Genomic DNA, 15412 nt, shown 5'->3' with positions numbered 1-15412 from the left:
AACGGAGGAGGTATTTTCAAAATGTAAATTATAATAAGAATTATTAAAATAACAATAAAAAACAGCAAAAATGGAAGAACACATGAAGTTTCTATAATCAAAAACAATTGATCCAATAGCCAGCATTCAGTGAGATCATCCAAAAATTAGATTCTCATATCTGATTCTAGAATTCTAATCTAATTCTAGAATAAGATTTTTATAAGTGGCCATTCTATAAAATGCATGATGAAATGAAAAAGCTGAACATCAGATTCCAGGATAAATTTAATTTTATTTTTAAAAATATGAGAAATTCATAGAACATGCCTAAAAAAGAACCTTTGGTTTAACTCTCACAAAATTGGAGTTGCCAAATTCCTGTATTCCAATACACACACACACACATATATACCTATATACCAGTTAGCCTCCAGGAAAAGATCAAGTACCCCCAAAATGGAATATAATGTAATAAAAAAGCAAAAAAAAATGGCTTGTACTCAAAGATAATATCTTGAAATGTTGACTTTAGTCTTACAGAAAAAAAAGCAGACTTTCAATAGAACTTCTGACTTGTAAAAAATCATGTGATAAAGAATTTTTTTAACGCATAGCAGATAAAAGAAATTTAATAAAGTTAAACAGTTTAAATAGCTCAAAAAAAGTTAACTGATAAGTCAGTGTGGCTGATCATCTTGTTCCAATGTCAAATGTATCATAACTCAACTCTAACATTGTGGTGTCATTTTGGTCCTCTTTGAGAAAAAAGAACAACAACCAATCAATTTACGTACTCAAAAGAAAAGACAAATATTTGTTGGGTGGAAAAAAGACAAATTCTGGGCTTGGCTATTCCAAAAGAAGTACCCTCAAAAGAGAAATGGTTTAATATTTCTTGAAACTGGTGTCATTGGTAGATTTTATTGAATTATTTCTTGTCTTCTATTTTTTTGTAAAAGGGTTAACTATACACCTCTCAAATTGGCTAAAATGATAGGAAAAAGACAAATGTTGAAGGTGATGTGGAGGAAACTGGAACACTGATACATTGTGGCGGAATTGTAAACTGATTCAACCATTCTTGAGAGCATTTGGAACTATGCCCAAAGGGCTACCAAACTGTGCAGATCCTTTGATCCAGGAGTATTTCTACTGAGCTTATATCCCAAAGAGATTTTTTAAAAATAGAGAAGGGAAAAGGACCTACATGTGCAGAAATGTTTATGGCAGCCCTTTGTGTAGTGGCAAGAAACTGAAAACTGAGTGGATGCCCATCGGCTGGAGAATGGCTGAATAAATTATGATAAATGAATGTTATGGAATATTATTATTCTATAAGAAACGACCAGCAGGATGATTTCAGAGAGCCCTGGAGAGACTGACAGGAACTGATGCTGAGGGAGGTGAACAGAACTAGGAAATTACACGACAATACCAAGACTATATGATAATCAATTCTGATGGACGTGGCTCTTTTCAACAGTGAAATGATTCTGACCAGTTCGAATGGTCTTGTGATGAAGAGAGACATCTGCAACCAGAGAGAAGGCTGTGGGAACTGAGTGTGGATCACAACACAGCATTTTTACTCCTTTTGTTATTTGCTTGCATTTTGTTTTCTTTTCATTTTTTCCTTTTTGATCTAATTTTTCTTGTGCAGCATGATTTTTGTGGAAATATACATAGAAACACTGCACATATTTAATGTATATTTGATCACTTGCCAACTCGGGGAAGGGGTGGGAAGAAGAGAAGGAAAAAATTAGAACACAAGGTTCTGTAGGGATGCATGTCGAAAATTATCCATATATATATACTGAAAATAAAATGCTTTAATTAAAAAAAGAAAGTTTTTTAAAATAATAAAATAAAATAAAATCTAAAGATTACACAAGTAAGCACATGAGGCAAAGTTGAATATCGGCTTAACTCCAACTCACTATGCTACTAAGCTATTTAGACATCTGCTAGTGGATTGCTGAAGGCAACAAAGTCTATTTTCTGAGTGGTCAGCAAAAGAAGCAGCAGACTCAGAGTAGAGAAATGGAGCAACAACATGGAGCAACAGAATCAGGAGCAAACATAGAAAGCAGCAAAAGGTAATGCAAGACGTCTAGAAATCATAAATCATCATCATTAGGTGGATGCCCTGCCAAGTTCAGCCTTGGATCACTCCCACCTTCTATGGCCTTCACTCCTGTCCCCATGTAGCCAGAAATGGAGAAAATCATGCAGCTCTTTTGACTGAGTCCATAAATGTATGTCATGTCACCTAATTGAACCCATCCTGCTGCTTGCTAGTCCTATTCTACTCCACTTATGCTCTCACTCTTTGGCTATCCATGGTGACTCTTACAAAGCTTTTCATTCCTCCTCAAACTTCCGAGTCTCCTCTTGCCCCCACTCCCTCAGCCAGGAAATCGTCTCACATTTCACTGAAACTGTTCAGGCCTAGCTCCATGAACTCCTTCCCCACCGCTCTTTCCCATCTCCCATGACTCCTGTGCTTTCTGCTGCTCTCCAGGGAAACCTTTGCTGTCTTACTCATTACCAAGGCAGGCCCCTCTGCTTGCTCCAATGACTGCATTCTACCTCCTCCAGCCCTGACCTTTCTGTTCCCCTTCTATTCCTTATCTCCAATCTCTCCTTGTTCAACAACTCCTTCTCTACTGCCAACAAACCCACATCTCCCCTCACATCGCCCTCACTTGATCCTTCTGCCCTGCTGGCTACCTGCCTGAACCTATTCTGCCCTTTGTAGGTAAACTCCTAGAAAAGGCCGTCTTCCTTCTCCGAGGTTACTGACGATCTCTTGTTGCTGAATCCAGTGGTCTTTTCCCAACCCTCATTCTCTGAGACCTCTGGGGCTTTGGACACCATGACTCTCTGGACACATGGGTCACCTCCCTCTCTTGGATTTTCCTCCTACCTTTGTGGCTGCTGTTTCTCAGTCTTGTTTGCTGGATCCTCTTACACAGCACACTTTTTAATCTTAGGTGTCCCAAGGGCTCTGTCCTTGGTCCTCCTCTTCTTCCTCTGTTCTATTTTCCTTGCTGATCTCATGGACTGAAAGATCATCTCTATCTCATGACTCTCAAATCTATATGATGTAATATAGCTTCTAGGGGAGATAGCACTGATTTTGAGATCCCCTAATCTTAGAGGGGCTTCTGTTCTAACAACAAGTCGTAATCCTAAATCTTCTGGCTTTGTAGTCTGCCTCAGGGACTTCCCATTCCCAATCTAAGAACAACAATCTGTCTGATTCTGATAGACCACTCCTCAGTTCATTGCTGACAGTCAGACAGCTTCTGTCCTCAGGTCCCATGGACCAAACTCCTGAGACAATAGTAATAATCTGTTGATCAGTGAGAACCAAATTCTGGAGACCACTCCCTGGCCCTACCCTGGGCCACAGAATTAGCAAATCAATGATAAAAAACTGCATCAAGGTGTTTTCTCTCAGTACTTGGCTAAATTCTTCTGGAGCTTAGCCCCGTGACCAGTAAATGGGTTCAAGCCTGCAAATTCTTTTGAGACACAGTGACACTGGTCTGTGACCCCAAACATTTGGCATCCCTTTCCTACCCTTAACATACTCATCCAGTCCTGACCTCTCTGCTGACTCCAGTCTTGTACCTCCAAACTGCCTTTCACACATCTCACATGTCCATTATCTTTTCCCCAAATTCTACCCCCTTCCAATTTCTCTACTATTACTATAGAGGGCAACCCCACCCTCCAGTTCCTCAGGCTCATAGCTTAAATGCCCACTATCATTTACCCCACGCCCATCCCCCATATCCCAATCTGTTGCCAAGGCTTGCTGACTTTGTAATGCCTCAGTTTCTTGGGTTATTGTGCTATGCTCTGAGTAGAATTGTTGTGGCCTTCCTTGCCCCACTGGGAATGAGAGGACTGAGGCCTGGAAGCTCTGGCCACTCTCCCATTCTTCTAAAACACCAGGGGGCTTATCTCATATGCCAGGATCTTGCTCACTTTCTCCTGCCCTACACTCACTGTCTCCTGCCCTCGACCTTCTTATCTTGACCCCCATGCTGTCAGGACTAAGTTATGGTCCTTTCCTGGAATTATGGCTTGTCTATTCACCCAGTGTTTTTTCCCCCTTTGCCTTTGTTTCCCTGATAGCTGGAGTCCCGTATAAGTCTCTGGAATTAATTGCTCACTGCTGAATGCTTTGAGACAAGAGTCCCATTCAGCCTGCTAGTCTCAGCTAGCCCAAATTCTCCACTCATAAAATATTAAAAACTAATCTCTCTCTTGCCTCAGCTTCTCCAGCATTACAATTTCATCTTAGCAACATGTCTCCTCAGACACTGCTGCCTAGGGGACAAGCCCCCATCACTTGGGTGAGGGCCAGAGTGGGGACTTGAGGGAAGGTGCAATTCCAATCTGTGAGATTTACTTCCTTGACTTCTCTAAGTCTCAGTGTCCTAATCTGTCAAACAAGGGAAAGGAAGAGAGATGAAGCAGGAAAGGCAAGAAGAAGGAAGAAAAGAAAGCAAGGGGAAAGAAAGAAGGCTAGAAGAAGGGAGAAAGAAGAGAGAGAAAGGAGAAAACCTCTGCTCTAGTTCAAACGTTTTTGGGATAACCGACTCTTCCTGACCCCATTTGGGGTTTTCTTGGCACAGGTGCTGGGGTGGTCTGTTATTTCATTCTGCAGCCCATTTTAACATGAGGAGACTAAAACTACAGGATAAAGTGACTTGCTCAGGGTCACTGAAGCCAGATCTAAACTCATAAAGAGATGTCTGCTTATTCTAGCCCCGCACTCTTATCTCCTGTGCCATAGAGCTGCCCCCAAAAGAAGAAAGGGGAGCTAATAAATGAACATTAGTTTTTGTGGACTGTATTTATAGCTATACCTAGAGAAGGTAAGTTCCTTAATCATCTTAATCACTTCCTGGGTGTTAAGTCTCCACCTGAGATTTCACTTTCTCCTCAGAAGGGTTTGGATAAGATCCTCCGCACCCTTCTAAGTGCAGGTCTGTTCCTCTCCAATAACATAGTTTGGACTGCACTTAAATATCCCTAATTTTGAGGGCACATTGAGGGCATATTCAAACCAATATAGCAATGAATTTTTGCCTTCCAGGTGAAATATGCTCAAACTCTGTTATTCTCAATTCAAAAAATAAGTACAGTTTTGACATTGCTTTTTAAAATCAGATTATATAACATAACACATAATTCTCAAAGGGATCACTGAGAAAATGCATAATCCCCCCTGGCAACACATTACTTTCTCCTAAACTAGGTGGCTCTGCTTTCTGATAGAGCTGCTACGGGAAATTCTGTGTCGGAGGGTAAAACTAATTTCTGCAAATGCCAGGATGGGTGGGAAGGATCCAGGGCTCACAGACAGGGTAAGTCCCTCCAGTTCCCCACTATTGCTCGCCCATGCCATTTCTGTCGCCATAACAGCAGAGTAAATAATTGAGGCCAAATAAAATAAGCCCAGAAGTAACATCAGAACACATGGCTGTGATTTTTCAAAGATACTCAAAACTTTAATACGAATACTTCCCCGTTTAGTAAATGAAGCACTTTCTTGGGCCAGTTTAATGGACTTTCTTGGGATGTTCACCCAAAGAATCGTCCCCCAAGGCCTGCTGTAGGGGATCCCGAGAGGTGCGGTCAGGGCCTCAGAGTTGGGGCTGACCTTTAGGGACTCACCCTATCTTCAGGCTCAGCAGCTCATGAAACAGGCAAACAGAAAGCCACGGGGTCTGGGGGGTACAGGTCCACTTCCTGCCATTTCTGAACCAGGCCTTTCTCCTTGACCCTCCCAGGGGGCCCTGCCTCCTCTGGCCCAGGGCCTCCCCCTCCCTTCCCTGACCCTTCCGGACCATCCCATCCTCCTCCTCTCAGGATCAGCATTTCCTAGATTTCCTTTAAGGTGTTGTCTCATTCCACTAAATGTAAACTGTTCCAGGGCAGCAACTATATTGCAATTGTGTTTGTATCCCTGGCATTTAGCACACTGCCAGGCAAACCATAAGTGCTTAATAAATGCTTTTTCATTCACCAAAGGGGCAGACCTACAGATGACAGCCTCTCTGGTCACAACGTGGAGCCAGTGACCAACAGGCCAAAGACAGTAGTTTAAAAGACAAGATGCTGGAAAGCACTAGGGGCCTCCACAGAGCCTCTGCTAGCTCACAAGAACATCATTTATCTGCCATGATAACACGTTCCAATCCTGTTGTGAGGCTGCTCAAGCTAACACCAAAAGGACCTCAGAGAACAGCTGATTCAGCCCAAGAAAGTGAGGGCAAAGGTCAGACAGGAAGTGGTCAAGTGGGGTATGAGCTCAGGGGCCAAGCCCACAGGTCAGACAGGAAGTGGCCAAGCAGGGGTGTGAGCTCAAGGGTCAAGGCCACACAGATCAGACAGGAAGTGGTCAGTCATGGTGTGAGCTCAGGGGCCAAAGTCACAGGTCAGACAGGAAGTGGCCAGTCGGGGTGTGAGTTCAAGGGCCAAGGTCACAGGTCAGACAGGAAGTGATCAGTTGTGATGTGAGCTCAGGGGCCAAGGTCACAGGTCAGACAGGAAGTGGCCAAGCTGGGATGTGAGCTCACGGACCAAGGTCACAGGTCAGACAAGAAGTGACCAAGCTGGGTGGGAGCTCAGGGGCTAAGGCCATAAGTCAGACAGGAAGTGGCCAATTGGGGTGTGACCGCAAGGGCCAAGGCTCAGAGGTCAGCAGTCTTCTCCTATACCACCCCTTAACATCACTCCTAGTTTACCTAACAGAATCTTAAGGACAAATCCAGGATATAAAGTGGGGCTGACAGTGTGCTCTGGGCAAGCTGGCAAGCATTAAGTGGGTGCCAGGACACACGGAGCACCCCGAGAAAGCCAGTTCTTGAGATCCAGAAGCTCACAGTCTGATGGGGAAGGACGACACCATGTCTGCACCAGAATGTACCAAAAAGATACCTACAAAATAGGTTGGAGAGAATAACAACAGGAAAGCCGGCTTTAAGGGGTGGGGAAGGCCTCCTGTAGAAGGAGGATGGTTCCGAGGAGGACAAAGAACACTGCAGGCAGGGGACAGCCGGACAAACTGCCAGGTTTGGCCCAGGAGATGGGACCACAGCGTATGTAGGAAAGGTAGGAAGGACTCTAACCATGAAGGCCTTTCAGAGTCATGAAGGATCATCTGTTTGATACTCGAGGTAACCAGGAGCCCCTGGAGGTTGCTGCAAAGAGGTGGGGGACAGGGGCAGACCTGAGCTGGAGGCAGATCCATTTGACAGCTGAGTGGAGGACAGGTGAGGGGCCATTCTGGACGCTGCACTGTCTGCAATAACAGTGAACTACACAATGACACACAGTGGCAAATATCACAGCAATACCAGCAAACTCATCATCTATAAAATTCCTTCATTGTATTTAACGTAGTAGCTCAGTGCAAATTTGCAAACTTTTTACAAGGCAGTTCAGATGATCAAAGGACTGAATTGCCAGAAAACAAGTAGTTGGATCCACATTTTACAAATTCCCCAACGACAAAACCCAGATCAAAAACCTGAAATAAATTAATCAACAGGCACCTAATATTTGTCTGCTGGGGGCCAGTCATTCTGTTAGGCACTGGGGATGGAAACAAAAAACCTTTTCTTCAAGGAACTTAAAGTCTATCAAAAGAAAAATGAAGGCTGCTTCTCTGTCAATGTAATTATTTAGTAAATATAAAATGTAAAAAATACAAAGAATTATAAGAACAAATAGACAATATTATGCCCTCCGAAGGGTCCATATTCCTTGGTAGGTGGCCCGAAGGGCAAACTGGAAAAGCAAACATCTGTAGAGTGCACATGATACCACTGATGACCACACTCAAGCAGGGGCGTGATGATCCTTATCACCAGGCAAATGCGAGGGGCGGCTCATGTGCTCACTCATAGGAGACCGGAGAGGCTGAGGACCACAACAGGACCCGCGGGATGATAAAAGGCCTCTAAGAAAGCTGCCGAGGTGCTGGGTGCATCTCCGGTGGGAAATAGGAATGGTGACACAGAAAGAGAAGGTACGGGGGTTCGTGATCACCGCCAGGGCCCCAAAGCCCCCGTGAATTAAATCACAGATTCTCTGAAATATGGAAGTATGGCCCAGATAGCAACACAGGGCCAGGCCAGCTGGGGACGGAGGCAAAGTGCTCTAAGAAATATGAGCAGCTGGATGGCACGGTGGAGAGTACATGGGCACTGAAATCGGGAGGACCTGAATTCAAATCCACTCTCAGACATCTAATAGTTACTAGTTCCAGGATCCTGGGCAATTCACATAATCCCAATTGCCTGGCAAAAATAAAAAATAAAAACAAAAACCCAGCACTCTCAATAAAAGAGGAAGGAAGGAAGGAAGGAAGGAAGTCAGAAAGGAAGGAAGGAAGAAAAGAAGAAGGAAGAAAGAAAAGACGAAGGAAGGGAGGGAGGAAGAGAGAAAGGAAGGGAGGGAAGGAGGGAGAGAGGAGGGAGGAAGAAATGTGATCAGAGGACAATCATGGGGTGAGGGAGATGAGAGTAAGAGGAAGAAGTCAGATTTCAAACAAGATTAAGATGGGGGATGGGGGCAGCATAGTCCAGTTATCTTACTCTAGTGGACAGAATGACCTCTATACCAGGGAAACCTGAATTCAAGGGCTACCTCTGGCAAGTTCTGGGGGGGAAATCACAATCTCTCTCAGTGTCACCAAGCAGCTCCATGCAACAGTAAGCTGCAGAAGTGCAGTTCTGCACAGAGGTCCTACATCCACCAAGGAAATCACAGGTTCTGACCCAAAAAGAGAGATGGGAAAGGAAAGGTCCATTCCCAAGGTATGGGGCAGCTTGAGAAAAACACAAACAGAAAACAGTGAAGGAGATGGGAGGTGAGAATGAGAACAGGACACTGGCTGGCCAAGATTACCAGCAAAATGCACTCAACTTGCTGGGCAGCAGAGAACGGAGAATTTCGTTGCGTCCCCGGCACAAACTTGCTTTCATTTTTCCTTTCAGATGGTTCCCTATTTGTACACTTAAAGGTCAGGGACATGCAGCCCCTGGCCCTGCCAAGGAGAGAAGGCCCCCTCCCCATTCTAGGGCAGGATGGGGAAGCAGCAGCTGCTGCTGCGCTGATGGGTCAAGTCTGAGAAGTCTCTTGGCTTCCAGAAGTTTTCTACGAGGGGAGTTCGGGGAAGGGTTTGGGGGAGCTCCCGGGGTCAGGCTCAAAGGCCACTCAAAGGCAAGTCGTTCCCCACACACTTGGGGCTCCCCCCCACTCTTTCCTGCTTTAAAGTATCCACAAAGGACATCAGGAGAAATCAGAAAAGGGGCACGAGAAGGTGGAGCAAAAAGATATGGGAGAAGAAAGGGTCACAAAGATTTACTTTAGGGAGTTGGGAACTGAGGGAGGGGCTTCAATGCCAACAAAAAGTAATGAAACACTTACAAAACATACAAGCCCTGCCCCCCAGCTGCCATTTCGCGGGGCTCTCCGGCAGCCTGGGCGTAAGAAGGTGGCAAACCTACAGTCTACTCAAGGGGATTATGGGGGGGCGCACTTCTGGGGGCAGGGTGAGGGTCTCCCGACAGCGGGGAGGACTTTCCAAGTGAGAGGAGGGGGAGGGACAGGAAGGAAAGAAAGATCCTTCCACCAAAGACATATGGGGATGTGAGGAGGGGACTCTCTTCCTGGGACTGTTTCCTCCTCTGAAAAATGAAGTAGCAGAGGACAGTCCCCCACTTCCCCTACACGCCCGGCCCTGCCCGTGCCTCAGTTTCCCCAGGGCCGCGACGTCACTCACGGAGCGGATCTCCAGCGCCAGGGCGCACTGCAGCGCCTTCATCTTCGGCATGGGGTTGGCCCTGACGTCGGGCCCTGGGCAGAGGAATGCGGAGCTGGGGGCGGCGGCAGCGAAGGCGGCGGCGGCGGAGGGCCCAGGCCCGGGCCCGCGGTCCTGCCTCGGTCCCGCCGGAGCAGCAGCTTAGCCTGGGCCGCGGTGGACACTGTTGTCATGGCAGCGCGGGCGGGCCCGGCGCGAGCTTCTTACGGGGAGGGGCCTCGAACGCTTCGCGGGGGCACGTGACCCGCTCTTCCCTCCCCAAGGGCGGGGCTTCCTGCAGAGGCCGGAGAAAGAGCAGGACCAGACACGTGACCCAGCCCGAGTGGAGAGTCTGGGGGCGTGGCCTATCAGGGAGGGGCGGGGCCGGCCGAATGCCGAGGGCAGAGCTTCCACCGAGAGGTGGGGAACGAACTTTCGGAAGATGTCTGTGTCGTCAGAGCGCCCGGAAAGCCCCGCCTCCTCTCCAATGGCCCAACAAACCTTAATCAAGGTCTTTAGTCTACCAAAAAGAACCCAGACCTGGGTGACCCAGCTATGGACCCAGCTCCGTCGTCAACCTACTTTTTGCTTATTTAGGCGCATCTATTAAGCGCCTACTGATAACAGACCAAAAGGAGACAGACCCGGCCCTCAGGGAGCTTACATTCTGCCCTTCCCCCAACTCTGGGGGCGGGGCTAGAGACCAGGGAGGCTCTCTCTGGGGCTTTATGGATACAGGGACCTCCCCCGAGAGGAAACTCTGGCACAGATGCAGGGCGGCACCTCCTCCCTGACCCCTCGGCAGCCTAAGGACCCCTTCTCAAACGCTTCTTTTAAATACACAAAACGGAGCCTTATTGCAAAGGAAGGCAGGTACACAACACGCACCGGCACCGAAATGGCTCTTAAAACAAGGTCACGGCCCGGGTCAGAGGCCCTTGGCCCAGAGAGTGGCTTAAATCGTGGCAAAGCGAGAAAGGCGGCTCCGCGGGGGGGAGCTGGCCTGAGAGGCCGAGATGAGCGGCGGCCGCGGGAACGGCCCACGTCCCCGGTCGGAGCGGAAGGCAGGCGGGTTTGGGGGTGCCCACTTCAACCCCTTCTTCTCGGGGCCGAGAACTGGGGGCAGCCCTGTCGCATCTGCAGATGGAAGAAAGGAGGGGGCGGGTGGCCCCCAAAGGAGCCAAGATACTGACACATGATTCCCACGGGCTGATCAAGTAAGGGCGTTGGGGGGAGAATCAGGGGCGTGTTAGTGGGCCAGGAGCCCCGGCCCCGATGGACGAGATTTGCCACCGCGAGGATGACCCAGAACTCCAAAGGCAGCAGTCAGGGCTGGTGGGGATTGGTGGGTGGGATTGTGGGGGCCTGGGAGGGAGAGAAGGGTCAAGTGGCAGGAGCCGAGGCTTTGGGGGTGATACTGATGCCCAAGGACAGGGCAGAATTTAGGACAGAGAGTTCCACTCACGCCAGCTCTGTGCTCTCTGCCCACCTGGGGATTCGGGGTGGGAATCTTCCCACGTTTTCTTCACAATCTGACTCTCATTTCTCTCTTCGAACCCCAAGATTCTTTCCAAGCTCAACCCAAGGTTGCCTCCTTCCAGAGGCCGCCTTTTCCTGGTGCTCCCCAACTCATTAAGATTCTTCTCTTCCTACCGAAGTGACTTTTGAGTTACTTGTCTTGTATTTTATATTCGCTTACTTGTGTACATATCCCCCCTTCCTCAGCAGAACGCAAACCCCTTCTGGGCAGGGAGGGCACCATTTGTCTGTCTAGCCTCACTTGGCTTGTAATATTGGATTGTTTGTAAGGGTTGTAGCGTTGGGATTTAGGATAAGAACTCACCCTCATCTCAGGCTCAAAGGGGACAGAAAGGTTGCACTCCCCTCCATAACAGTCTCAGGCTCAAAGGGGACAGAAAGGTTGCACTCCCCTCCATAACAGTCTCAGGCTCAAAGGGGACAGAAAGGTTGCACTCCCCTCCATAACAGTCTCAGGCTCAAAGGGCCCTTGGGATGGGACAGTAGGATTGCACCCCCTCCATAGCTAATGTTATTGAAATGTATTTTTTAGTTGCATTCTCCCTTTTCTAATCACAGTTTACCACTGTGGTAACCACATCCAACATGCATTTCATAAATTAGGCCTAATCCAAGCCCATTATAGACTTTCAAAAACAACCCCAGTCCCTGACTCAAGTATAAAAATAATTTGAGACAGATTATAATCCAGGGTCTTGATATGATTCTTGAGTCAGGATCTCGGGAGGCCCAGGATCATAGAATTCCAGAACTTTGAGGAAGCTCAGGAGCCATCTCTTGCTGAGGTCACTAATCCCCCAAACTGACAATGTCCTTTCTCCCTCCCCAACTCCTTGTATTAAACTGCTTTATGTTTGTTCTTTTTCTATACCTTCTGTATATTCCTATACATGCCCTTATAATGCCCTCCAATAGAATATAAGCTCGTTTCAAACAGGAATTGTACTTTTCAGTACATAACGCCCAACACCTGGTATAATGTCTGATAAATAGTAGGTGCTTGATAAACCCTTGATGAGGAGGAGGCAGGGAGAGAGCCAAGATGGTAAAGTAAAGGCAAGGGACTCACCTGAGCTCCCCTGAATTACCCTCCAAACAACTTTAAAATAATGCCTCAAAATGAATGCAGGAGAAGCAGAACTCACAAAAGGACAAAATTAAACAATTTTCCCAGCCCAAGCCCCCTTGGGAATATAGGTCTATCTCACTGGGATGAGCACAGAATCCACCATGTCCAAGCAAGCTGGCAGCAAGCTCTCAGCCCCCTTACGGAAAGGGGCTCGGGCAACTGGTCAGGAGATTGCAAGGGACTCTTTGCCAGCACTTGATGTGGCTCCACTGCGTTGCTCGTACATGATTCTAAGTATCCCCCCAAGATGAGGAAGATCAGGTGCAGGGACTCTGATCAAAATTCAAAAAGCTTTGGCACCTTAAAGAGAGGCATAACTTCCAGGAATAAGGAAATTACAGTTCTATGGTCTTTTGCCATATTACATGACCCAATACATAGTAGGTGCTTGATAAATCCTTATGGGATGGACTAACAGTGGGAGCCATTCCCATGTAGAGTGTGCTATCTTGTCCCTCCCTGGAGATGTTCCCACAAACATCGGATGACCACTTGCCTTGCGGAAGAGAAAGAGGATTCTTCCTCAAGCACAAGTTGGTCAAAGAGAGTTATGGAATCCAGCTTGGACAGAGTCGGAGTTCTTGGAGAAGCTGTGCTAATCAAGAAGACTGAGGCCAGGGGAAGAGTGCGATGATATAGACAGCAGAAATCCTGTGTTCTCCATTTGGTCAAGTCTTTCTTCCTAATTTAGCCTCAGTTTTCTCGCCTGTTCAATGGCGGTAGATGATCCAAAGACATAATGGACATGAAGGGTGGGAAAAGCACTGAGCTCCTGTCCACATTCTGATTCTAATGTAAATTTCTTTGAAATTGAATTTGATTCCAAGATAATTGCTCAAGGTCAAGGACTGGAGTCTCACTTTTGTATTTGCATCCCCAAAGCCTACTTTAGTGTCTAGCATATGGTAAGTGCTTAATAAACGCATGCTGTTTGATGAATGGATGAATTGTGTGACTCACACAGGTGTAATATTTCTCCTGGTTATGTATGGGCTGGAGACACAGAGCACCTGAAGAGTAAGTAAGAGAGAAACAAAAGAAAGAATAAGGAAATAAATAAGGAATAAAGAGGGAGAAAGCTGAGAAATATGAGAGGGGACAGAAAGGAGAAAGAGAAAAAAATAGGAGAAAGAATAGCTAGAAAAGAGGGAAGAGATAAAAGGGGAAAGTGAAGGTGAGCGAGTAAAAAGAAGGGAATGGAAAGGGAAAAAAGGAGAGGAGGAATGGAGCAGATCGAGAAATAGAGACAGACACAGAATAGTCAAAGGACATGAACAGTTCTCAAAAGAAGTGAACAGCAGCCACATGAAACAGCAACCCATGAAATAAATACTCCAAGTCACTAATAAGAAAAATGCAAATCAAAACAACCCAGAGATTTTATCGCACACCCTGAAAATCAGCAAAAATGACAAAAAATGGCAGCAGTCAATTTCAGAGGCTTGGGGATACATAGGCACATGCGTGCAGTGTTGGTGGAGCTGTGAAATGGTATCACCATTTTGGAAAACAATTTGGAACTATACAAAAAAATTTAAAAATCCATCCCCTTTAAACCAGAGACTACTACTGGAGTATCCCAAGGTCATAGATACCCTAAGGAATCTATTAACCAGAAGAAAGTCTTTATATAATCTAAAATGTTTATAACATCATTTTTTGTGAGGGCTAAGATGAAAACAAAATAGATATCCATCAAATGTAGAATGGTCAAAGTGAGTTTAAGAAATTAATGGAATATATTATGGTTCAGTCTTTTTTCATTTGTGTTGGACTCTTCATGACTCTATTTGGGATTTTCTTGACAAAAATATGAAAAGGTTTGCTATTTCCTTCTGCAGTTCATCTTACAGATGAGGAAACTGAGGCAAACAAAGTGAAGTACATTGCCTAGGATTGTGTCTAAGGAATGGAATACTACTATACTATAAGAAATTATGTATATGATAAATACAGAAAAGCATAAAAAGATCTACATTAATTAATGCAGTGAAATAATCAGGACCAAGAAAATAATATGCACAGCAGCTACAACAATATAAATGGAAAGGACACTGACACACCAAAAAATCCAAAGTAAATTAAAATTATAAAATCATAAAAATCAAACATCTAAATGAAGAGAAATGAGAGGATACACAATTTACCCATTTGTAGAGGTGGAACATTCACAGATATAATTTTCAGACATTTTAATGTATTGATCAGTTATGCTGGGGGGACTCTAAAAGCATACTATGTGTCATCTGGGATGGCTTCTGGGAAGGGAGGGATACTTAGTATGACGACACTTCTCTTTTTGGGTCATAACCAATCATTTTGACTTTTGTCACTGGACCCTGATGACTCTGGAGGAGAGAAGCTGATGGTTTTGCACAGCTCTAACTCACTTAAATCCAATTCACGTGCAAGTCAAGACATCACTCTGATGATGTCATCGATCCTATGAAGGACAAACACCAACAATAATAGATGTGAATAAAAACTTTAAATATAAACAGACAGAAACAGGGACAGATATTAGGTAAAACTCTTGTCTTTGGACTTCAGTTTCCTCATACATACTTGTAGGGGTTGAAATGGGTGATCTACACCCTGCTAGTGTAAAGTCATTAACACACTCAAAGGGATAAAGGAAATAGAAGAAAGAAAAGAGAATGAGGAAAGACAAGCAAGAAGGAAATGGGGAAGAAGGAAGGAGATAAGGAAACCAATGGTTGGTGCTTTTAAGTTTGCAATGCACTACTTTTCAGACATCTCATTTATCTTTATGACAACCTTGGAGGTAGATAACACTATTATCTTAATTTTGTGAATGAGCAAACAATGTTCAGAAAGGTTAAGAGACTTGCCAAAGATCACACAGCTAGTATGAGTCTGAGGTAGGATTCAAGTTAATTACATAACTATATAGCTTTCATCTAATTAAA

General features: G+C 45.6%; 1 protein-coding gene across 4 annotated transcripts in view; it reads right to left on the bottom strand.

Annotated features, from left to right (window-relative positions):
- SPATA6 (spermatogenesis associated 6) overlaps positions 1-10017 on the bottom strand; it is a 127245-nt gene extending 117228 nt beyond the window's left edge. Inside the window, exon 1 of one of the 4 annotated variants that reach the window (XM_051999735.1) lies at positions 9797-10017. In XM_051999735.1, coding sequence (XP_051855695.1) covers positions 9797-9847 — 51 coding nt within the window. In that variant the 5' untranslated portion in view covers positions 9848-10017. The remainder of the gene's footprint in view (positions 1-9796) is intronic. The other 3 variants (XM_051999736.1, XM_051999737.1, XM_051999738.1) reach the window with 3 other exon arrangements.
- Between the last annotated feature and the right edge of the window lie 5395 nt (positions 10018-15412).

The sequence above is a fragment of the Antechinus flavipes genome, chromosome 4, assembly GCF_016432865.1.
Source record: "Antechinus flavipes isolate AdamAnt ecotype Samford, QLD, Australia chromosome 4, AdamAnt_v2, whole genome shotgun sequence".
Classification (NCBI taxonomy): Eukaryota; Metazoa; Chordata; class Mammalia; order Dasyuromorphia; family Dasyuridae; genus Antechinus; species Antechinus flavipes.
The sequence above is the reverse complement of the archived record's forward strand: the minus strand, read 5'-3'. Positions and strand labels throughout refer to the sequence as shown.